We start from the raw sequence: 19559 nt of genomic DNA on the forward strand, positions 1-19559 counted from the left end.
GTAAAAATAAATGATTAATTTGAATTTAAAACATAATTTTCATTAACATTAGACTAAGTAAAATAATCCCACAATAATGTTGTAACCAATTGTCTTATTTGTATGAATCATATATCTATGAAATCATTAATATATATATATTACAAAAATATATCATGGCTATTCTATTCATGCATTTACAATTTACATATTTATTTTTGCTATAAAATTATTGTTTTTTGAGCTTTTAATTTTCAAATATTTGATTTAATTTTTATTTTATGAATCATAAGTCTATGAAATAAGTGGTTTGCAATTAATTTTAAACTTTTCAAATGACCTTAATGTCATTTAAATAAGTGTGCTATCGATTGCAATGCACCGAATCGTTATCACAAATTATATAATATATGTAGATCATTGAAAAACAAACTTACTTTCTAGTCATTTCATTGATTACTTATTCGGTTGAAAATTTGAACAATATTAATAAAAAATTATTATATATATGATATTATGCATTGTAATTTATATAAAGCAATTTTTAGCTGTATTATATACATGTATATCTACATATTAAATCCCACATAGAAACTTATTTCTACAGTTATTATAATTTTTTAATAATTTTCTAAATTATATTAGTTCGAGGGAGTTTGCTCTTACATACATTAAATAGGGTATATAACTATATACAGATGTGGATATATGGATACAATAATTAAATTGAAATACAAATCTATAACTATATAAGCAACTTCAAATTATATTGTATCTCAAACCTTTATTATAAAAAATACAGTGGCTAAAATAATAGAAAAATTTAAACTTTTTTTTTAGATTTTAGAATAACGTAAGAAATTTTATAAAAATCATTTTATCAATAAAGCAAAATGACAACTCTAACCTTATTAAATATAACCCTATTAATTGCTTTTGGAAGTCAATTTTACTTTTATATATATAGGTTACATTTTGAAACACCAATTTTCTTATTAAAATGATTTTCAATTAGTAATTGTAATTTTCAAATAGAAATATTAAATATATATTTTTTAAATTAGAGTAAGTTAATAATTATAATAATTTGGTCAAATAAATTGTATAATAATAATATTTAAGTTAATTGTTAATATAGATTTGTCACTTACATCAATTTATAGTAATTAGAATATAAATTTGTTTTGTCCTTTCTAAAATACTGTTTTGTCATTTTTATTTTTAAGTTTTATTTTTTTTTCTATTTATGAGATTAAGTTCATAGTAATATGTTATCATTTTTTTTTCCTTTTACAAGACCACTATTATTTTGAAAATTCTGTATATTTAATTAGTTAAAATTTTCATGGCGTTTATATCCTTTATGTTGTATATGTTTGTTTTAGCACATTAATATAACATTTCTTATAACAATTATTCTTATTCTTGGAAAACATATTTCTTTCTTAACCCAATAAAATATTTTAATGATTAATTTCAAATTTTTTACAATAATCAATAAATAAAATTAGGCTAAATTTTAATGATTCAATAAATATGCAACTAGCGTCTCTCAATTGGTGTGAAATTGTATATTTATTTAATTGTTTATATATTAGACAAATTTATTATAAAGATTCATATAAGCAAACTCGATTACACATTTTTCAATTATAAAATTTTATGACATATTATTTCAAATATTTAATTTATTTTTTATTATCATAAATATATATCATAATAATTCTAATTTTATAATAGAAATTAGATTAATAGTTTTATCTTTTCAAAATATTATTTTATTAATTTTTTCCATCAATGATGGATCATTTATTACAATAAGACTTAATTTTATTTATGTACTAGTTTTTTTGTACTTGTTGCACGGGCTCGTGTTTGTATGTTTCTATATCATTTTTATCGTAATTATATATATTTTGAAACATAAATTTTCTTATATAAAATAATAATTTATAATTATTAATTTTAATATTCAAAAATAATAATTTAAAACTGATAATTTCAGTTAATAAGTCTCACTTTTTAAAATTAGTTTTAATATAGATTTATCACATAAAACATTGTTATTCTTATTTGTAAGTTTTATTTTTTCCTAGTTAATAGAGGTATGTCATAAATATTTTCTTTTATAAAATAATGATTTTTTTTTAGAAATTCTACATATGATGATTTTTTTTGTAGTTTATATCATTTGTATAGTATATATATGTTCATTTTCACACACATATATATCCTTTTCCATAACAATTATTCTGAATTTTTAAAAATATATTTGCTTTTTAACACAATAAAATATGCTCAAGGTTAATTTCAAGTTTCACTTATTAATCAATTAATAATATTTGACTAATCTTGAATGGTTCGATAAAAATTGTTTAATTAATGGTCTCAATGCATTATATATATTTATCTAATCACTGTATAATAGATAAGTTTTTTTTTTATAATATTCACATAAGATTGGTTATGCATTTTTTAATATAAAATTTGGTGATATTCTTATTTTAAATATACAGTGTTTATTTCATAAGTTCATATATTATAATAATTTTACTCTTATAATAATAGAAATTAGCTTAACATCTAATTAAATATTTATTTGTTAGTACATATAATTTCACTTATTGTTTAAATTGGGCCTTTTCTATTAAGCCGAGAAGATATTGGATTTTCATAATTGGACTTCACTTGATAGGATCAATTCTCTTAGTTTTTTATATATATTATTTTATTAATTTTTCTGTTAATGAGAAAATATTTATTATTATAGGAGTCAATTTTACTTATATATATGGATTTTACCTTTTTTTGGATAAATGTTAAATGGATGTGGATATGGATATGGATGGATGGACTACCATTGTGAAAATTATCAAAGAAAGAGGGCGCACATAATTACATTAAGACCACACCCTATATCCATCTCATGCCCTTATACATTAGACCTGGCTAAATAATTTGACTTGTGAGACAAGAGCCAGGTCTAGTACATTGAAACTCATCCTCGACGTGTCATTAAAAAATTATGGGAACAGTCTTTATTAATTATTGAAGTTAATTTCACGTATATACGTTCTTTTTTTAATTCTTTACTAGTTTGAAATAAAAAAATGAAATAAATTATCCTCCGCACAAAAGCAACGGTATCCTGCACAGAGGGCACATACATTACCATTGATTATGCCTTTTGCAAAGCGACAGGCACCTAAATCTTAACTCGGTACTTTTATTCTATTCGCACCAACGTGATCTCCGACGGGACCTAAATAATTAATTATATAGTTATAGGCAATTCTCTTACGGCATTTTCTTCATTTCTCCTCCCATATATAGTCAACATAAACAATCTTTAGTTAATATATATGTATATCTCCTTTAAAAAAAAATACAGAAATGTGCTTTTCCCTGATACGCCCTGAATCGTAAGGGAGCTATAATATATGCAATTTAGTATTTCATAAGACTTAGAGAATCAACAGCATATTGGTAGGTCTTATCTGATGAAGGACACGTGATTGATTTTGTCAATACCTAATTAATTAGAAAAAATGCATGCCGTACTTCCTCCACTTATGCATAATTTCACTATATATATATATATATATATATATATATACACTCGCCAAAAAGATTATTATGTATATAAAGATGTAAAAAATGAAAAATGGTCTTTTTTGGTTTGCGTATGCCTTTCGGCTACCTCGGAAGAATATTTGTGAACGCCTTTGAATTTCGCAACAAGGAATAATTGACCAACATCTCTTGTTATAATATATGGGGGCCATCATTAGTTTAATCATTATACTTTGGATTCATTTGATTTCCATTGGCAGACAAGATAGCGTTCAAAGGACCCCATTATATTTCTCCATGTTAACTCTCCTCCTTTAACAAGCCTGACCGGCCCTCATCATGTGAGATTATCTTTTATATTAAAATATATGGGCGATCGATTATTGGTATTGTGTCTATAGATATCCTGCGGTATCTAACGCTCCATCTTATACTTATAGATTTGATGTTCTTGAATACGGTGAAGCATGAGTATCATAAATAATGAAAATATCAGGATTATAAACTCTGAATATCTAATATATGATATCGATTATTTCATATTATTATTGTTTTTGTTATAAAGGAGATACATAAGTCTAGTATAATGAGATAAAATCTTAATAACTAAATAAAGTGACATACTATAGCAAAATAATTTATTAGCAACCAAGTGATAAATTTTAGTTGTTAAAAAGTGGTTTTTAACAGCTATAATATTTTTTCAACTGTACAATATTTAGTTATCAAACACTTTAGCCATTTAACTATGGCAATTGTTATGCAACTAAGTATTTTAATTGTTATAGATTTTAGTAACGATACTTTGCTATTTAGCAACTAAAAATTTACTTTTTTTTTAATACAAGAGAGGCTCAATGCCTAGTATAATAAAAGAGAAATCTTAAATAATTAATAAAGAAGCATAGGTAATCCCACTAGATATCGAATCTGTGACTTCAAGGTTAGCAAATAAGGGTGTGTTCCATTGCGCTATATCCTTTTTTTGATAGATAGTTTATTAATTGGTTGCCAAATAAACTCTTGTGACAACTAAACATTTTCACTTTACCAAAGAGTAAAACGTAATTAGTTAATACATATAACAACTATAATGACTTGATTGCATATCAGTTGTTACAACTCATTAGCTAAAGAACTTGACAACTAAATATATGTAATGGCCGAAAGTATTTAAATTGTTAAAAATTACTTTTTAGCAATTAAAATTGATCGTTTAGTTACTATATATATATATATATATATATATATTTGTAGTGGTACACGGGTAGCCCTCGACTGTTTTATTTTAGAAATGAAATATTGGCATGTTTCCATCTTTGACCAATTTTGACCAATTTTTAATAGGTTCTTCATGCCCACTCAATTAGATGGCCATGCGTACATATACTGGATCGGAGATCACAAACATAAGTGAAAGAAAGAAAGAAAGAAAGAAAGAAAGTGGATTTGTTTTTGTCCAAGCATTAATTCTTACCTTGGGTTGCATATGTTCTCACACGATCACCTTCATCCATCTTCTTATATAAAACATAACCCGTTTGAAAAGTTATACGAACTTTATTAATCCATAATCAATAGCTAACATGATAAATATCTCCATCAGTGAATTCTCTAGGCGGTACTCCTCTTTCACATTGACATCTTTTCGGGTCTTTTTTTTGTGATTTTGTTATTTGAAAAACCGTCATAACATTTTAAAATGATCATTTGATGAAATACGATAGTATATTTCAAATAAGGTCCGATAGATAAAGTATGATATGCAACATCACAATATAATTACTCCACTCACTTAGTGATTTTTTTTTTCGGCTGCTCGAAACACTCACTCAATTATTTGTTATATTATAGGTCCGTATATCTAACAAGGAACAGAGGAAATGTCTAATGATGAAAAAAAAAAAACCTATTCGAAATCTCAAGGTATCAAATAGAAATGGAATGACACTGTATGTACCTCCAATATAATCGAAACAAAGAAGTGGAGTGAACTATATACATACCATTTTCAAATAAATTAACCGATTTAGCTTTTTTTTTTTTTTTTCTTTTTCCTTCATTTAGGGAATAGCCATCAGAAAGTTACAAGTACATGTGTTTCCAGATTTTAAATAAAAGTTGAATTTGTTTCTCTATTTTTTTCAATCGCATTTTGGTATTTGAAAACTCAATGAATCCCGACTAATTCACCTCGAATTAGATCAATCCACTAAGAGTACATGGATTTAACCTGCTAATTATTTAATTAATTAGTATCATATATATATATATATATCATTAGTTATATATATATATATATATATATATGTATGAAAGATCGATGAGATGCTTCATGATGAAGTTGCGTTGGGTAATGGGAACCAACAACCAACAGCTGCTTTATATTGACTATTCAGAAGTCAGCAGTCAAAAAGTTAATTAAGAGAGCCACAGGGCACAATTGGATCTTTGGGTTGGGATCCCAGCTTTCATCGATCATGTCACCGATGCATGCATGTGGGTGTTATTAACCCGACTGCTATGAATAATTATAAGGTCAAGTAATCAATATTTCATCACGACCACTCTCTATATATGTACTTTTAAAATTTCGTATTATATCTTGTTATAATAATCGATTCGTGTATCTAATCTTTTAAATATAATTAACTGTTTCAATTTACATTACATTATGCAAGCCAAACACATAAATAGCTTGGTAATTCTTTTGAAGAAAACTTAACTATTTGAGATGGTTGCAACTGTCCAGCTACTCTAAAAACTTTATTTACCTAACCAACGTTGTTGGTTAAAGTGGTTAGTTATTTGTTCCTTTTAAGCAATATCTTAAGTTCGAGTATTGTGAATGGAGAAAATCCACGCTGGGAGAGCTTCACCTCTTAGTAGACTGACCTAATTTGACTGGATTAGTCGGAGTTCAATTGGGCATCCGAATAGTATGATTCACACCCAAAAAAAATTATTCATTTAAATATAGCAAGGTTTTTTTTCACATAGATATAAAAGAGATTATCAAAACTTATTAAGTCTTTTAATTAAGGACCAAGGGAAATCTCTAAAATTGGAAGAGGTGCAGGCGTCTCCACTGGCCATCCACCCTCTGATTGAGGTCGTTGGCGAGTTCAGATCCCACCAGCAACCTCGATTCGTGATGCGTCACAACAAGCTAAATTTTCAGGTAATTACAGTAGTATACTCTAAAAATTTAATTTATTTTTTTACGCATAAAAGAGATTACCAATCCTTAACAAGTCTTTCAATTAGTGGTAAAAAATTCCAAACATGTGTGGGGAGAAATTGTTGACTGAATGCATGAACTAGGAGAGTTTGGTTTTGACACAAAGTAAAGTAATAACTAATGGATAATTTCTATTTTTGTACACGCACTAATCAAATCGTTAATGGAATCAAAAGGTGATGAAACAAGATTCCGTTAACCAAGCAAAGATTGAAAAGGTTGAACAAAGAAATTATTAATGAATTTTTTTTATATAAGATCACGATGTGTGTTGTGCTATGCCATTGGATTTTCGCTTGGATATATAGTTCAATCATGACCATGATATATTTAATTTTTAAGAATTTTAAATCTCTGCACTTAGTCACATACATCGAGCGCAGTTTACTGATTGTATTACGTGATCAGAAATATAACAAAATATTAATTAATGGACAAAAGTTGGGCAGACTTTTTTTTTTTTGGGAGTTCCCGCTACTTTCTAGAAGAGTATGCTGGGAACATCTTTGATTTTGAACACCAGAGCCTTCGCCATATGCTTGAAAAAACATATATTGATCAAGAGGGAATCTTCCCATGTTTGCTTTTGGCCAAGATCAAGAATAATCTAAACACATTAAGCACAAGAACATATTCTTGGTGGAAAAGTTAGCGTTTCAATAAATAAAAGCTTTAGTTCTCAACAGAAGGAGAAGCTCTCTGGTTGGACCCTGACGATGCAAATAGCATCCACCCTTACCTATAAAGAGATCTTCTCAATTCTCTGAAAGATTCTTCCCGATCTGTAGCCTAATATCGAAAAATTTAATAGATACCGACTAATTTAGTTCCACGTCAATCTGATGAGGGGATAAAGTTTTCTCCAAGCATGAATTTTTCTAAGCTAAAGTGTACGGCATTGTACTACATCTTTTTTTTTTGCATACTCTAATATTTGAAAGTTTAACGGGTCATGACTAATTTAATTCGAGCCCGATGAACTAAAGAGATAAAATTTCCAGATGAATTTTCTCGATTTACTTGCAGGGTTTCAACGATCTTGTTCCTTTGACGTGTGGAGGACATTCACTATAGATATCCTAGATCTCAAGAACTAATATCGAGAATTTCAGAGGATGATCTGTGAAAAAAACATAATAATTCCCTAGGTCATCTGGCCACCTGCAACTGTCCAAGTTCTCTAGGGTTATCCAGGAGATTATTTGTTGACAAATCCAAATTTCCCAGATCCGAAAGCCTTCATGCAGCTAGACTTGAATCCACCAGCTAACACGATGGCTCAACCATCAGTTCCAACTGAAGACTAACCATTACCTAGTTCTCGCAATAATTTTGGGGTTTTAATATATCTACACCTAGCTAGCAAACAGTCAGCCTATTCTTCCAGCATACGTGCAGATTAGGTTAGATTTCAACCTTCAAAGACAATGCCCATTATATATTTTCTTTATAAGTGGGTCAGTTTGACTGATTCCATAAAAAATAAATATTGACAAGATATATAAGAAGGAGTTGGGGAGGGGACCATTGCTTTTGGACAATTATCAATTGATTATTATAGGTGCAACTTTTCACTGGACATAAGACCCATCAATCTCTCCCTTGGCCCTCGCTATTGTTTGTATGCTTGTGCTCTCTTCTTATTCTTCCTCTAAACAAAGACTTGCTATTCCCAGCTTCCTACACTCTCTTATTTCCGATGAATCCAGATAAGATAACATTCCGCGGCTCCTTGGACCGTTCGATGCATGAGTGCTCATGCAATCTGGGCCTATAACAGCGTCAGTCCACAAACCTCAAGCCACCTCGAGCCGCCGGTCTTGTCCCCTTGCTATGAGAGAAGATCTTGATCAAGAAGTGGTGATACCGCACCTGTTCAGGTGCCCGATAAGCCTAGACGTGTTCACGGACCCCGTCACCCTTTGCACTGGGCAGACATACGATCGGCCCAATATTGAGAGATGGCTCCAACTCGGCAACCTCACCTGCCCCGTCACAATGCAGAGGCTCCAAGACCCATCCGTCGTCCCAAACCACACCCTCCGTCACCTCATCGAGCAGTGGACTCTTCTGGGTAGGCAACCCGTGGATCCCGGCCGTCCACTGATCGCTCTCAAGCACGACCTCGAGTCCCACGAGAACACCTTGACCGAAAAGCTTCATGCACTCCAGGAAGTCCGGCTTCTCTCTGATGAATCTAAGTCCAGATGTTCTTATTTGATTCGGATGGGATTCTTATCATTGCTGTTGGAGCTCGTTTTCGGGCAAGCACAATCTCTGAAATCCTCTCAGTCTCAGGTGTTTGTGGAAGAAGCGCTTGCTTGTGTGATAAGTTTGTTGGAGGCTGCCGATGAGCCGGAATCTTCATGGTCTATCAATATGTTCAAGGAAGAGTCTAAGTTGGCATCATTCCATGAATTATTCCGAGGGGGAAGTTCCATCACAAAGACGAGTCTGTGCCGTCTTATTGAGGCAATATGTTCATCGCCTCAGACACAAGAAATCTCTACTTTGCTCGTGGAAAACGGTACTAATTTCTCAAACGAGTTGATGGTTCCTCTTTACCAGAACGACGAGGTCTTACTGGAAGCCGGTCTAAGGGCTATAAGGTCCTTATGCTCAGTCCAAGCAAACAGGGACGCCTTGGTTCAAGGAGGTCTCTTGGACGGCCTTGTCGCTCACATTCAGGATGTCACAGTTGGCTCTACCCACCTGATGGCAATGGCGACACTGGAGCAAATCTTAGGACTCGAGAAGGCAAGAGAAGCGCTGCTGGACAACCCGAACGGCATAAAGTCCCTGGTGAAGATGGTCTTTCGGGTGTCTGATCTCGAGGGGAGCGAGAGCGCAGTGAGCTGCCTAACCATAGTGTGTGAGAACTCATTACGGGCGAGGGAAGCGGCTATCGGGTTTGGGGTATTGACACAGTTGTTGTTGCTTCTACAGAGCCAGTGCAGCGGTAGGACCAAGACAAGGGCAAGGGTGCTGCTGAAGTTGCTTAGGTCCAAAGAGGGATGAATAATATGCATGTGGACTGGACCCAACCAAACGAATTTAATTCGATGTATGATTTAATTTTGTGCATACTGACGAACGATCGGGAAGGTTGCAAAGAAAATGGGATGTTCCTTATTGATGTTAACATGACGATAGTTGTCATTTTCGTTGGTGAAATCACAAAGTGGCCTCAACCATATCGGCTCAAATAAATTCTCGCTTGAATTTTTAATCTTCGTATGAAAATAATGTCAGTTACATGATTTTACTGAAATGACCCATAATTACCTCGCTACATAAGATATTGATACCAAGGTACGTGCATATTAATTTCACTTTCGAATTCAAACTCTTACTCAAACAGGCAAAGCTTTCCATTCCCTTCCAATTTTCACAAGATTGGGCTGTTTGCGAGGTCGGAAGGCCAAATCAGGGATTCTCTTCGGTTTTCAGAAGAGGCAGAGGGCACGATGCTGGCAGGAGGATTCCTCAATCGTCATTCATGTTCCCATCAAATTTGTTTTGAGTATTTTCTTGTTCTTAATGCATTACCATGTGTTGTCCTTAGGCTCCTCTAAACTATATATATGTGGGATAAATTAGTTACATCTAATCGAGAAAGGGAGTGGCATATGCATTTTGACAAACACGCTTGCCTGAAACCGATTCTAAATGTGATTATGATTTATTCCTTTATTCGATTTTCTCTTTCCGTGTATTACGTCATGTGAGCATCCTTTGTAATCCAAAATTACATACGGTATTATTCACCCAAAAAAAATAAAATACATATAGCATCTCCCTTACCGAAAAAAAAATACAGATAGTATCTCTTTATGATTTCTACCTATGATCGATTGACAGCATTTTTTTTTTGGGTAAATACTGACAGGAATTAGCATATGTTATTTTATTTCTATATCTATATCTATACTTTATATAAAAAGTACGACAAGTTTCTCCAATATTTAATATTTTAAAAATATCTTTATACCTTCATGACATTTTCTCGTAATTTTTCGGCTTGTGATTTTTAATCGCACATTTTCACTATATATATATATATGCTCTTTTTATTCATTACTCATTTTGGACGTTTTATTGCCTCGCATCTCTCTCTACAGAGTGAGTCACTCATCACATGTATGTTTGTTATATTATTATTTCATAACGATTTATGGTTTCAAAATTTAGTGCACTATATGTTCATTTTCAACATCTATTGTCACATAGTCATCCATTATTTGTCTCATCATTATGAATCACGTGGTTATTTCTAAAACTTCATGTTTCCTCAATTTTTGTCCCAAAAAATATCTGTATCGTTTGTGAATTTCTACATTTCTTTTTATACATTTTACTCTCACACTTTTGGTATACTTTGTTAGTATGATTTTTTCTCACATATTTTAGACTCTCAAATCATTGCTCATTCTAAACATTCATTGCCTCACATATTCTATTATATATTGCCTCAACCGAATTAAACTTTGTACATTTCTTTTAAAGTACGACCCTCCTCAAAGTATTTCTCCAATTTTTTTCCTTTTTGCCATTGGTAAATTAATAATAATATTATTTTATGATTTGCTCATATAATACGAATGCTATTAAATATCACATCTTTTTAATTGCATGGCATCTTTTCATTCGTTTTAATATAAAAATTAACTTATACGTATTCTTTTTATGACCTTTTGATTTCAAGGCATCCTTTCATACTTGTTCACTATAAAAATTACGTAGCACGCTCTTTCCCATAATTATTCACTCTGACAAGCACTTCAAATATGAATTAACTTCTTCAATAAACGCTCGCGGTTCCTCTATCCTCGGTTCCTATTTTCATTTATATCTTTTCTATTTTCTCTTTCGGTTTGTAGTTACTTCTCCTTTTAATTATTATTATTTTTTGACTTTGTTAATCATTGGAAAAAAAAATTCCCACATTATATTTCTTCTACCATAATCTTTTTATTTTTTTTAAGTTTTGAAAACCAACTTATAGCTATTTTTTCATATGAAATTTCTATTTCAAGGCACCCTTTCATACTTTTTTACTATAAAAATGGGAAAATTACATTAGTAGTCGTAAAAGTTTGCCTTTTTTGACATTGAGTCCTAAAAGTTTAACATTGAAAAAAACAAGTCCTAAAACGTTACTAAATGTTGCTGATTTAGTCCAATACGTAACTAGCCGTCAGTGCGATGCCAACATGGACTAAACATCGTGAATTTCATGACAAATGGCCCTTTCTTGTATACATGGTATTATTTTAATGACGTGGCAACTTCAAACCCAACTTCCAAATCCCGACTCGACATATCCTACACGATCATCTGTTTTCTTTAAACCTAACCCGATTATCGTAATTATCCCTACACTGACCTACATTGTCCACCGGACCATTTATTAGGTTTTTTGAATAGCCAAATTTCCAAAAATCCAAAACATGAAAAGCACTTTCGATCTTCTCTCAAATCCGTAGCACACCTGATCAAATTTTCTTGAAGAATATGTTCGTGTAGCATATCCTAATGGAGGTGAAGAAGACATTACCGTGAAGCAGCAGATTCTCTTTGATGTTCAAGGTTAGGGTTTAATGTAGCATCAGTGTGAACTTCCTGTAGCATTATGTATGAACTTCCTGCAGTATTATGCAAATTCAGTATTTGGTACCCTCCATTTGACATTGTTTCATCTTATTATGATTATATTTCATCTTTGTTTGGCCATTATTTCATCTTATGACCGTGTCTCATCTTATGAGCAGAGATTAACAACTTTGGCCATAAAAGATCTACCTTGTATTTCATTATCAATAAGGGAGTCGAGTACATATATACTCATATAAAACAAGATATCCAAAACCCAAAACAACTTTATAGCAGCCACAACTGCAACCATACACAATTTACAACCCAATCAAGTCTCAATCAAGATGCCCAACACACCCCAGATGAAACTTACAATCACAATAACTCTAAAATCACATGACTCATTCTTCATTTGCTTTAATTCCTTCTACAGTTCCTTAATCTTTAATTTCATATACTTCATCTTTAATTCAGTCGAGGAAGCTTCATCACCAGCAACCTCTGATTTATAATTTATATGTTTCTTTTTTTAAAAGAGTTTTCTTAATTTTGAATTCATAAACATCTTTTGGCCTATTAATTCATGTATCCTTTTACAAAGAAAGAAAACTTCTCGTGCAAAGCACATGTAAGTTGACTAATATGTGGACATGTATATCTCAATTCTCTAGCTAACCCTATATATGTGAGCGCGCATACACTACTGACAAAGACGCTTCCGCTTGCTTATTTTAAATGAACTCAAACTCCTCTGGCAAAATCCCAAGTTGGTTGGGACATAGAATTCTCATTGTCCAATTGGTGTCTTTCTACACGCAAGCATGCCGTGAAGTCATAGACTATTTTAGATACACAAATTTGTTCTTTCCCAACAAATAAAAAATGTAGCAAGAAAAATAACTCAAAAAGGGAAGTTTGTGAATTAACACAACCTGCCGCAAATTATCTTTCGTACACTTAATGTTCATTCTTTCATTTGATGAAATCATGTCTAATATATATACTTTGTTACGGCCGCAAACATCTAGGTATAATCACATATCTAAAAGCATTCCTCGTGTTGTATAGACTGTATATATCTACAGAGGAAAGAAATTGGCCGATTTAATAAATCCTCATAATTGTTTGATTCAAGTAGGTAGCTATCACATTCACATTCAGGACACATGTGGAAACCCACACCCTATTCAAAAAAGTTTCTCCTGCCCCTTTGGAGAAGTCAAAAAAGTGCTCAGCCCTTTTCAGAAAAAAATTAATCTGCTTTTAATCCACCAAAAAAAAATCCACCGAAAAAAAAACGGCTTTTGTATATTAAACAATATTGGTAATTCCCGATATTAGTGTAGAAGATAAAAGTTGTTTTGATATTGTACAAAAGTTTGGATGCTCGTATATGTACCTTGTCGTTTCATTATAAGATTCAATAAGTTTTTTTCTAGAGATACGGCCTTATGGCTTATGGTACCCTTAGCCTTTGACAATTCTTTTTGCATATGCCATCTTGCATTTCCTTTCAGAAATTGAACACGCGCCCAATTTCTATTTTGTGATTTTTCAGCATAGTATGATCAATCTACTTATAATATCGTGCACTTTACATAAATAAATCATCATTATCGACAGTCTTTGGTAAAAGTTATGGACATAATTGTAATGTGATGCATAGCACACAAGTATGTATACATTTTGGTGACAGACTTTTAATATAATGATTAGTTGGGAATCAACATCCGTTGTAGTCTAGTTGGTTAGGATACTCGGCTCTCACCCGAGAGACCCGGGTTCAAGTCCCGGCAACGGAAATTGCTTTTTGACTAATGAAGCTACCGCCTATCCAAGAAAAAGGTAAGGGGGACATATAACCACTATATGGAATTTTTTAATTATTTGCCTTAAAATATTATTATTTTACATAATTTCGACAACATTATTTTTTACTAAAGTATGTCATTTTTCGGTTACACTAAAATATATCATTTTTGTCAATTGATTACTTGAAATAACAATTGTAGGCTCATCATGTTAGCTCTTTGCAGTATTATTATTATTATTTTTTCTTGGGCAAGTTAAGGGGCCGAAGCCCTTACATCAATTTTAAATAACTTGATTTTTATATTTATCCGTAAGATAAGTAATTAAATTAGCATGCATAACAGAAAATAGAACAGTTGAAATCTGTTTATCTTTCTTTTTTGGTTGAATGAAACCTGTTCAATTTTGATATCTACTTACCATGTAATTAAAATAAGAGTAGATTACCACTGTCGCTATTCACTTATTCATTAACAATCGTTTTTGCCCATGACATATTTTTACCACCAATTAGTCCCAAACGTTGGCATTCCGTCTACCATTTATACTCTTCCATAATGGAAAAGTGACAGAAAAGGTAACGTCGTCCATAAATTTTTCATCACGGAGGTTAACGGAAGAGTATAAATGGTAGAAGAAATGCCTACGTTTGGGGCTAATTGGTGACAAAAATATGTGGGAGGCAAAAACGGTTACTAATGAATAAGTGGATGGCGACAGTGATATTCTACTCTTAAAATAATTATGCGGATTCTCTATAACTGTGTACCTAGTCGAATACTAACAATAAAAATATATATCAACGACCAACGTGGATTAGTTCAAGCGGTTCGGCGCCTATTCCACTTAAGTAAGGTCTCATGTTTGATTCCTTGTGAAATGCAGAAAATCCATAGCGGAAGAGTTTTACCTCTTAGTGGGATGACCCCACTTGACTGAATTAATGGAGGCCCAATTAAGTTTCCGGATATTAAGGTTCACACTGATATATATATATATATATATATATATGTCAACGATAAATATAATTTACTTGATGTATTTGCACAAGCGATGGATACATAGATGAAATCCATGTCTGAGAGGCACTTATGGGGGAGTTCTCAATCTTCCCTTAAAGATTAATTCAACAGATAGCGTACACCGAAAAGAAACTGTTTAATTTAATGGCTGATTTGAGCAACTCATATTATAAATATCATAGGGGAAAAGCAATAAATTCAATTCAAATTGGCAACACTGTAAAGCTAAAAACAAAAGAAAAATAGAGAACATTTTTCGGTAGCTAACAAGTCATTTGTTTTTGCTAGCAGAACTAATTAATTCTAGCATGGAGCTGAATTTCCACATAAGCTTCTTAGCATACAGACTCCCAGTTGAAATCTCAACACTCCCATCTAGCTGGTCTGGAACTACAAGCATCTTCCCCCGTTCTCCGTCACCATTCATGTTATACACAGATCCTGATGGCTGCGATTAAATTAGATGTGATAACACATACGTAAATGATATTGATCGAGTTGGGAGCCCTCTGGCTCGAGGACAGCCTTCCTGTATCAGGCACAGGCCTGCAGGAGAATTCTCTCCTCAGGAAGAGACGCTAGCTTTCCGGGATATCGAGAGGCTTTCCCGTAGAAGATTACCACTCCAATCCTATATGATTTGAACGATGGTGCTAGAGATTCCAATTCGTCTGCCAACTGCCAAGGCCCAAGGATACGTATACACAGAGCTAGCTTAAACATGAGACTGCACTCAAGGGATAAACGCAAGATGCTGTGCGGTGTCCTTTTCGATTTCATCAGTAAAGGCAGACAAGTATGGGAGCTGATCCCTTCGACTGAATTTGGGTTGCTTTGTGAAAAAAAAGAAGAAGGTATTTTCCATCTTATTAACTAAATTATTTACATGAAACTTATTTGAAACTCGGCTATGTATATATAGTATATGATATATGGCGTGATATTTCCTGGTCATGTAGGGCGGTACAGGCCATTATATATTCCAAATGATAAGAAGCTCGTATATAGGTATATATGTGTCAATTTGTTCAAAACCACGCATGATTTCCTTATTAAGACGCAAAGTTGCCCCACACGTCATCTGGTTTTTCGTTGCAGATTTTAGAACTACAAACATGTACGAGATTAATTTCATGTTGTTCACTTGCACGCCTTTCAAGTACGTAAGTATGAAACATTAAGGATATATCCTTCATGATTTTTTAGGTAGATTATCCTTCATGATTTTTATTCTATTATATGAAGGTTCATACTCATCAAAAGAATTCAATCCATTCAGATGGTTGATGATCAGACCATCACTTGCTCCATCTGGACGTCCTTTTCCGATTTCATTGCCTCGTACTGTGCGTTGTAAGCCTCGAGGTGATCTGCGAGGGCTGGCTTGTCGATGCTCTCGTTGTGGTACGACTTGCAGACAAAGTAGATCACAGTCTGCAGGACGAAGTCGACGAGCATGACAAAGGTGAGCAAGAGCCAGCAAGGAAGCCCAATCACAAGCATGTACCCTGGGGCACCGTAGCTGAGCGCGTATCTGAGCGCATACACCACGAAGATTTGGTACACCAACATGATGCCCACGTAGAACACTGTGACTAGGAATATGAGTCCAGCTGACATTCCGATTTTGCCCTTGATCAAGTCCTTGCTCTTGAACAAGGCCTTGATCCCGTAGTACTCCTCCAAGACGGAAATCACGCAAGCCACCCGCCATACGATGCCTATGTAGATGGTTGCCACCACGTACGCGATGAGTAAAATGATGAAAACGACCACCCCAAACACACCTCTGAACCCTAGGTTGACTACCCACAAGTAGAAGAGAGCAGAGGCCAACAAGTTCAAGACAATAACAATGGCGAAGCTCCATATGAAAGTGACTATCAGCCTCTTCCAGACCTTAGGGACCACGCCCATGACCTTCTTGAAGGCTACCGGCTTGTCGGTGTAGATGGATGCAATCATATACACAACTGCTGAGGTCGCCAGGAGAGAAAGGATGAGTGTGACGATGTAATACGCAATCTTGAAGAGTGCGAGTGAGATCTTGTCGGAGGTCACGATTTCGGACCAGTGCTCATAGGTGTAGGAGCCCCACTCGTGGCTAGACGACTGGGATCGGTGAAGCATATTCTCGTCACGACGGAGCTTCCAGAAGAGGAAGTCAGAGACTTGCATTTGGATCAAGAAGACGAACGACAAGGGAAGGATTAAGGAGAGCGTGATTTGTGTGAAGATCTTCTTCCATGAGAAGATGATCTTGAAGGACTCCTTGAAGGTTGCGAAGAAGCCAAAGTTTTGAAGCTCCTCCTGGTCTCTTTCCATGAGGTGTGTATTAAGTAATTGAATTCCCTACTAATTGTTTTGGGTCTTGAGTGACGATTAAGGTGAGAAACCAAACGAATTTTTATATGGAAGGGAGGCAAAGCCAAAGGTAGCGGACTTTCGAGGATGACAACAAGACAGCATAGGCTTCATCCCTTGGCTTGTCTAGCAAATAGAATAGAATGGACATTACTGTAAATCGCCAGATATAATGAAATCGCTAAATTATAATTTATTGTAAGAGGTCTTAGTTAATGGCACGAAACCCCGACTAAGAATCAAGAGGTTCGAGTTCGATTCTCATGGATGAGATTTATGCGTCGATTTATCTCGTTTTATTTATTGTCCTTATAATAGGCTCTTGAACCTCCTTTATGACCAAAAACATTAAAGTTTATGTGAGTATATAAAGTTTATCTGTAGGGCAAGATTCTAAACTCATTTGTATTTCGGGGTCATAATCAAACGGATGTTTATTAGAGGGATCGAGGCTCAGCCGTATAAGTTTAGAGAATCTCACGATCACATCGATATAAAGGAAAAGATAAAACATATAGACCTCGAAATCTACGTATATTTAAATATTGTAATGTCGATGTAACGTAGTTGTTGGGTATAAAAGGTATGTGGGAGTTTTCTTTTTGTGCTTAACGATGCAGAAGATGCTTATTATGAGACGGACGAAAGAGCATATAATACATAGCCCTAATCATCAATTTATGTTGTCTCTTTTAAAGTAATGGAACATTACTTCTGAGGGGGAAAAAAAAACAGCTATTGTCTTACGTACACATGGATTGTTACGATCGGATATATATTGAAGCCAAAATAATAGCCCAATTAGTGCATTTTAGATAACATTTTTTTTTCGTAAGGGTAGGGAAAAAAAAGTTCTGCGTCCAACAAAAATCGAACTCACAAATTCTTGCTTTCGGATTAAGACGCAGTGTTTTGTTCTGAACTTATTTGTTTCGGTTACAAAATAAATTGCTGTAGGTGAGTGATAATTTATTTTCTGTGTTTTTCATAAATTTGTTAGTGACCTGCCCCACACCCTCTAATTCTCTGATGGGATAATTTGGAGAATTAGGATAGATGGATAATTATTTACCCAAAAAATTATAGATGGATAATTTGGTTTGGAGAATTAAGATAGAGAGAAAATATTGTGGGGATTCTTTGTAATTCTCGGAGAATTTGGAAATATAGGAAGAGGATCGTTCTTTCTCTTCTAGTCCTTGACGGCACGCCGTGCGAAACACTTCAAAGGGAACATCAATGTCTCTGATTTCGCGTGTCTTACTTTGTTGAATCATATTTAAAAGTTATCATATCTCAATCATTTATTTAAAATTCTTCATGGATTTTATAAAATTCATACTGTAATTAACATCTACACTATAGTCTAAAAAAAATTATAGATCTGAACAATTTGCCTCTCAAGATTTATTTTGGACTGATTAGCCCCCTAAACTTCATTATATGATCCAACTTGGTCCTATCCTATCTCTGTATCTTCTATCGGTTGGGAGGTATGAGACCAGAACACAAGAAAGTCATAAAATAATAGGGAAATTTTTTTTTGGTCCTCTAAGTTTAGCCTTTGGTCAATTTTGATTATCTAAGTTTTAAAAGTGCTGAATTAGTCCTATATGTTTAATCAGTAAGGCACTTTTGGTCCATTTTGTGACTTATAAGACCAAAATTATCTTTTTTAAAAAACTTATCGGACCAAATTTTAATTGAAATCCAACTTATAAGATAAAAAATTTCTTTTTCAAAACTTATAGAATTGAAATTGTTTTACGGAGCGAATGTATAAGACTGATTCGGTAGTTTTAAATCTTATATGACCAAAATTGATTAAATGTCGAGCATATAGGACCAAAAATATCTTTTTTCCCAAAATAATACTATCCTTTATGTGTTATTTTATTATTATTATTATTATTATTATTTTATGTGTGTATCAATGCCAACGACCAGCATTTGAGCATCAAATATCGAATTGC

At 33.2% G+C, this 19559-nt stretch overlaps 2 protein-coding genes and 1 non-coding gene across 3 annotated transcripts; 2 read left to right on the forward strand and 1 right to left on the reverse strand.

The window, feature by feature from the left end:
• Positions 1 to 8327: 8327 nt before the first annotated feature.
• On the forward strand, positions 8328 to 10022 carry LOC116209855 (U-box domain-containing protein 26-like). Its single transcript, XM_031543586.1, has one exon. It carries the CDS (start codon positions 8552 to 8554, stop codon positions 9809 to 9811), a length of 1260 nt encoding a protein of 419 aa, XP_031399446.1. The 5' UTR covers positions 8328 to 8551; the 3' UTR covers positions 9812 to 10022.
• Positions 10023 to 14117: 4095 nt separating this feature from the next.
• Positions 14118 to 14190, forward strand: TRNAE-CUC. The gene has a single exon. It is a non-coding gene; the product is annotated as a tRNA-Glu (tRNA).
• Positions 14191 to 16512: 2322 nt separating this feature from the next.
• Positions 16513 to 17547, reverse strand: LOC116210948. The gene has a single exon (XM_031545114.1). The coding sequence runs from the start codon at positions 17545 to 17547 to the stop codon at positions 16513 to 16515; it is 1035 nt and encodes a 344-aa protein (XP_031400974.1).
• Positions 17548 to 19559: the final 2012 nt, after the last annotated feature.

Source organism: Punica granatum, chromosome 6 (genome assembly GCF_007655135.1).
Source record: "Punica granatum isolate Tunisia-2019 chromosome 6, ASM765513v2, whole genome shotgun sequence".
Taxonomy (NCBI): Eukaryota; Viridiplantae; Streptophyta; class Magnoliopsida; order Myrtales; family Lythraceae; genus Punica; species Punica granatum.

Excerpts from the sequence above, each read along its gene's own strand:
- LOC116209855 (XM_031543586.1), top strand. The coding sequence starts at position 8,552 with ATGCAATCTGGGCCTATAACAGCGTCAGTCCACAAACCTCAAGCCACC.
- LOC116210948 (XM_031545114.1), bottom strand. The coding sequence starts at position 17,547 with ATGGAAAGAGACCAGGAGGAGCTTCAAAACTTTGGCTTCTTCGCAACC.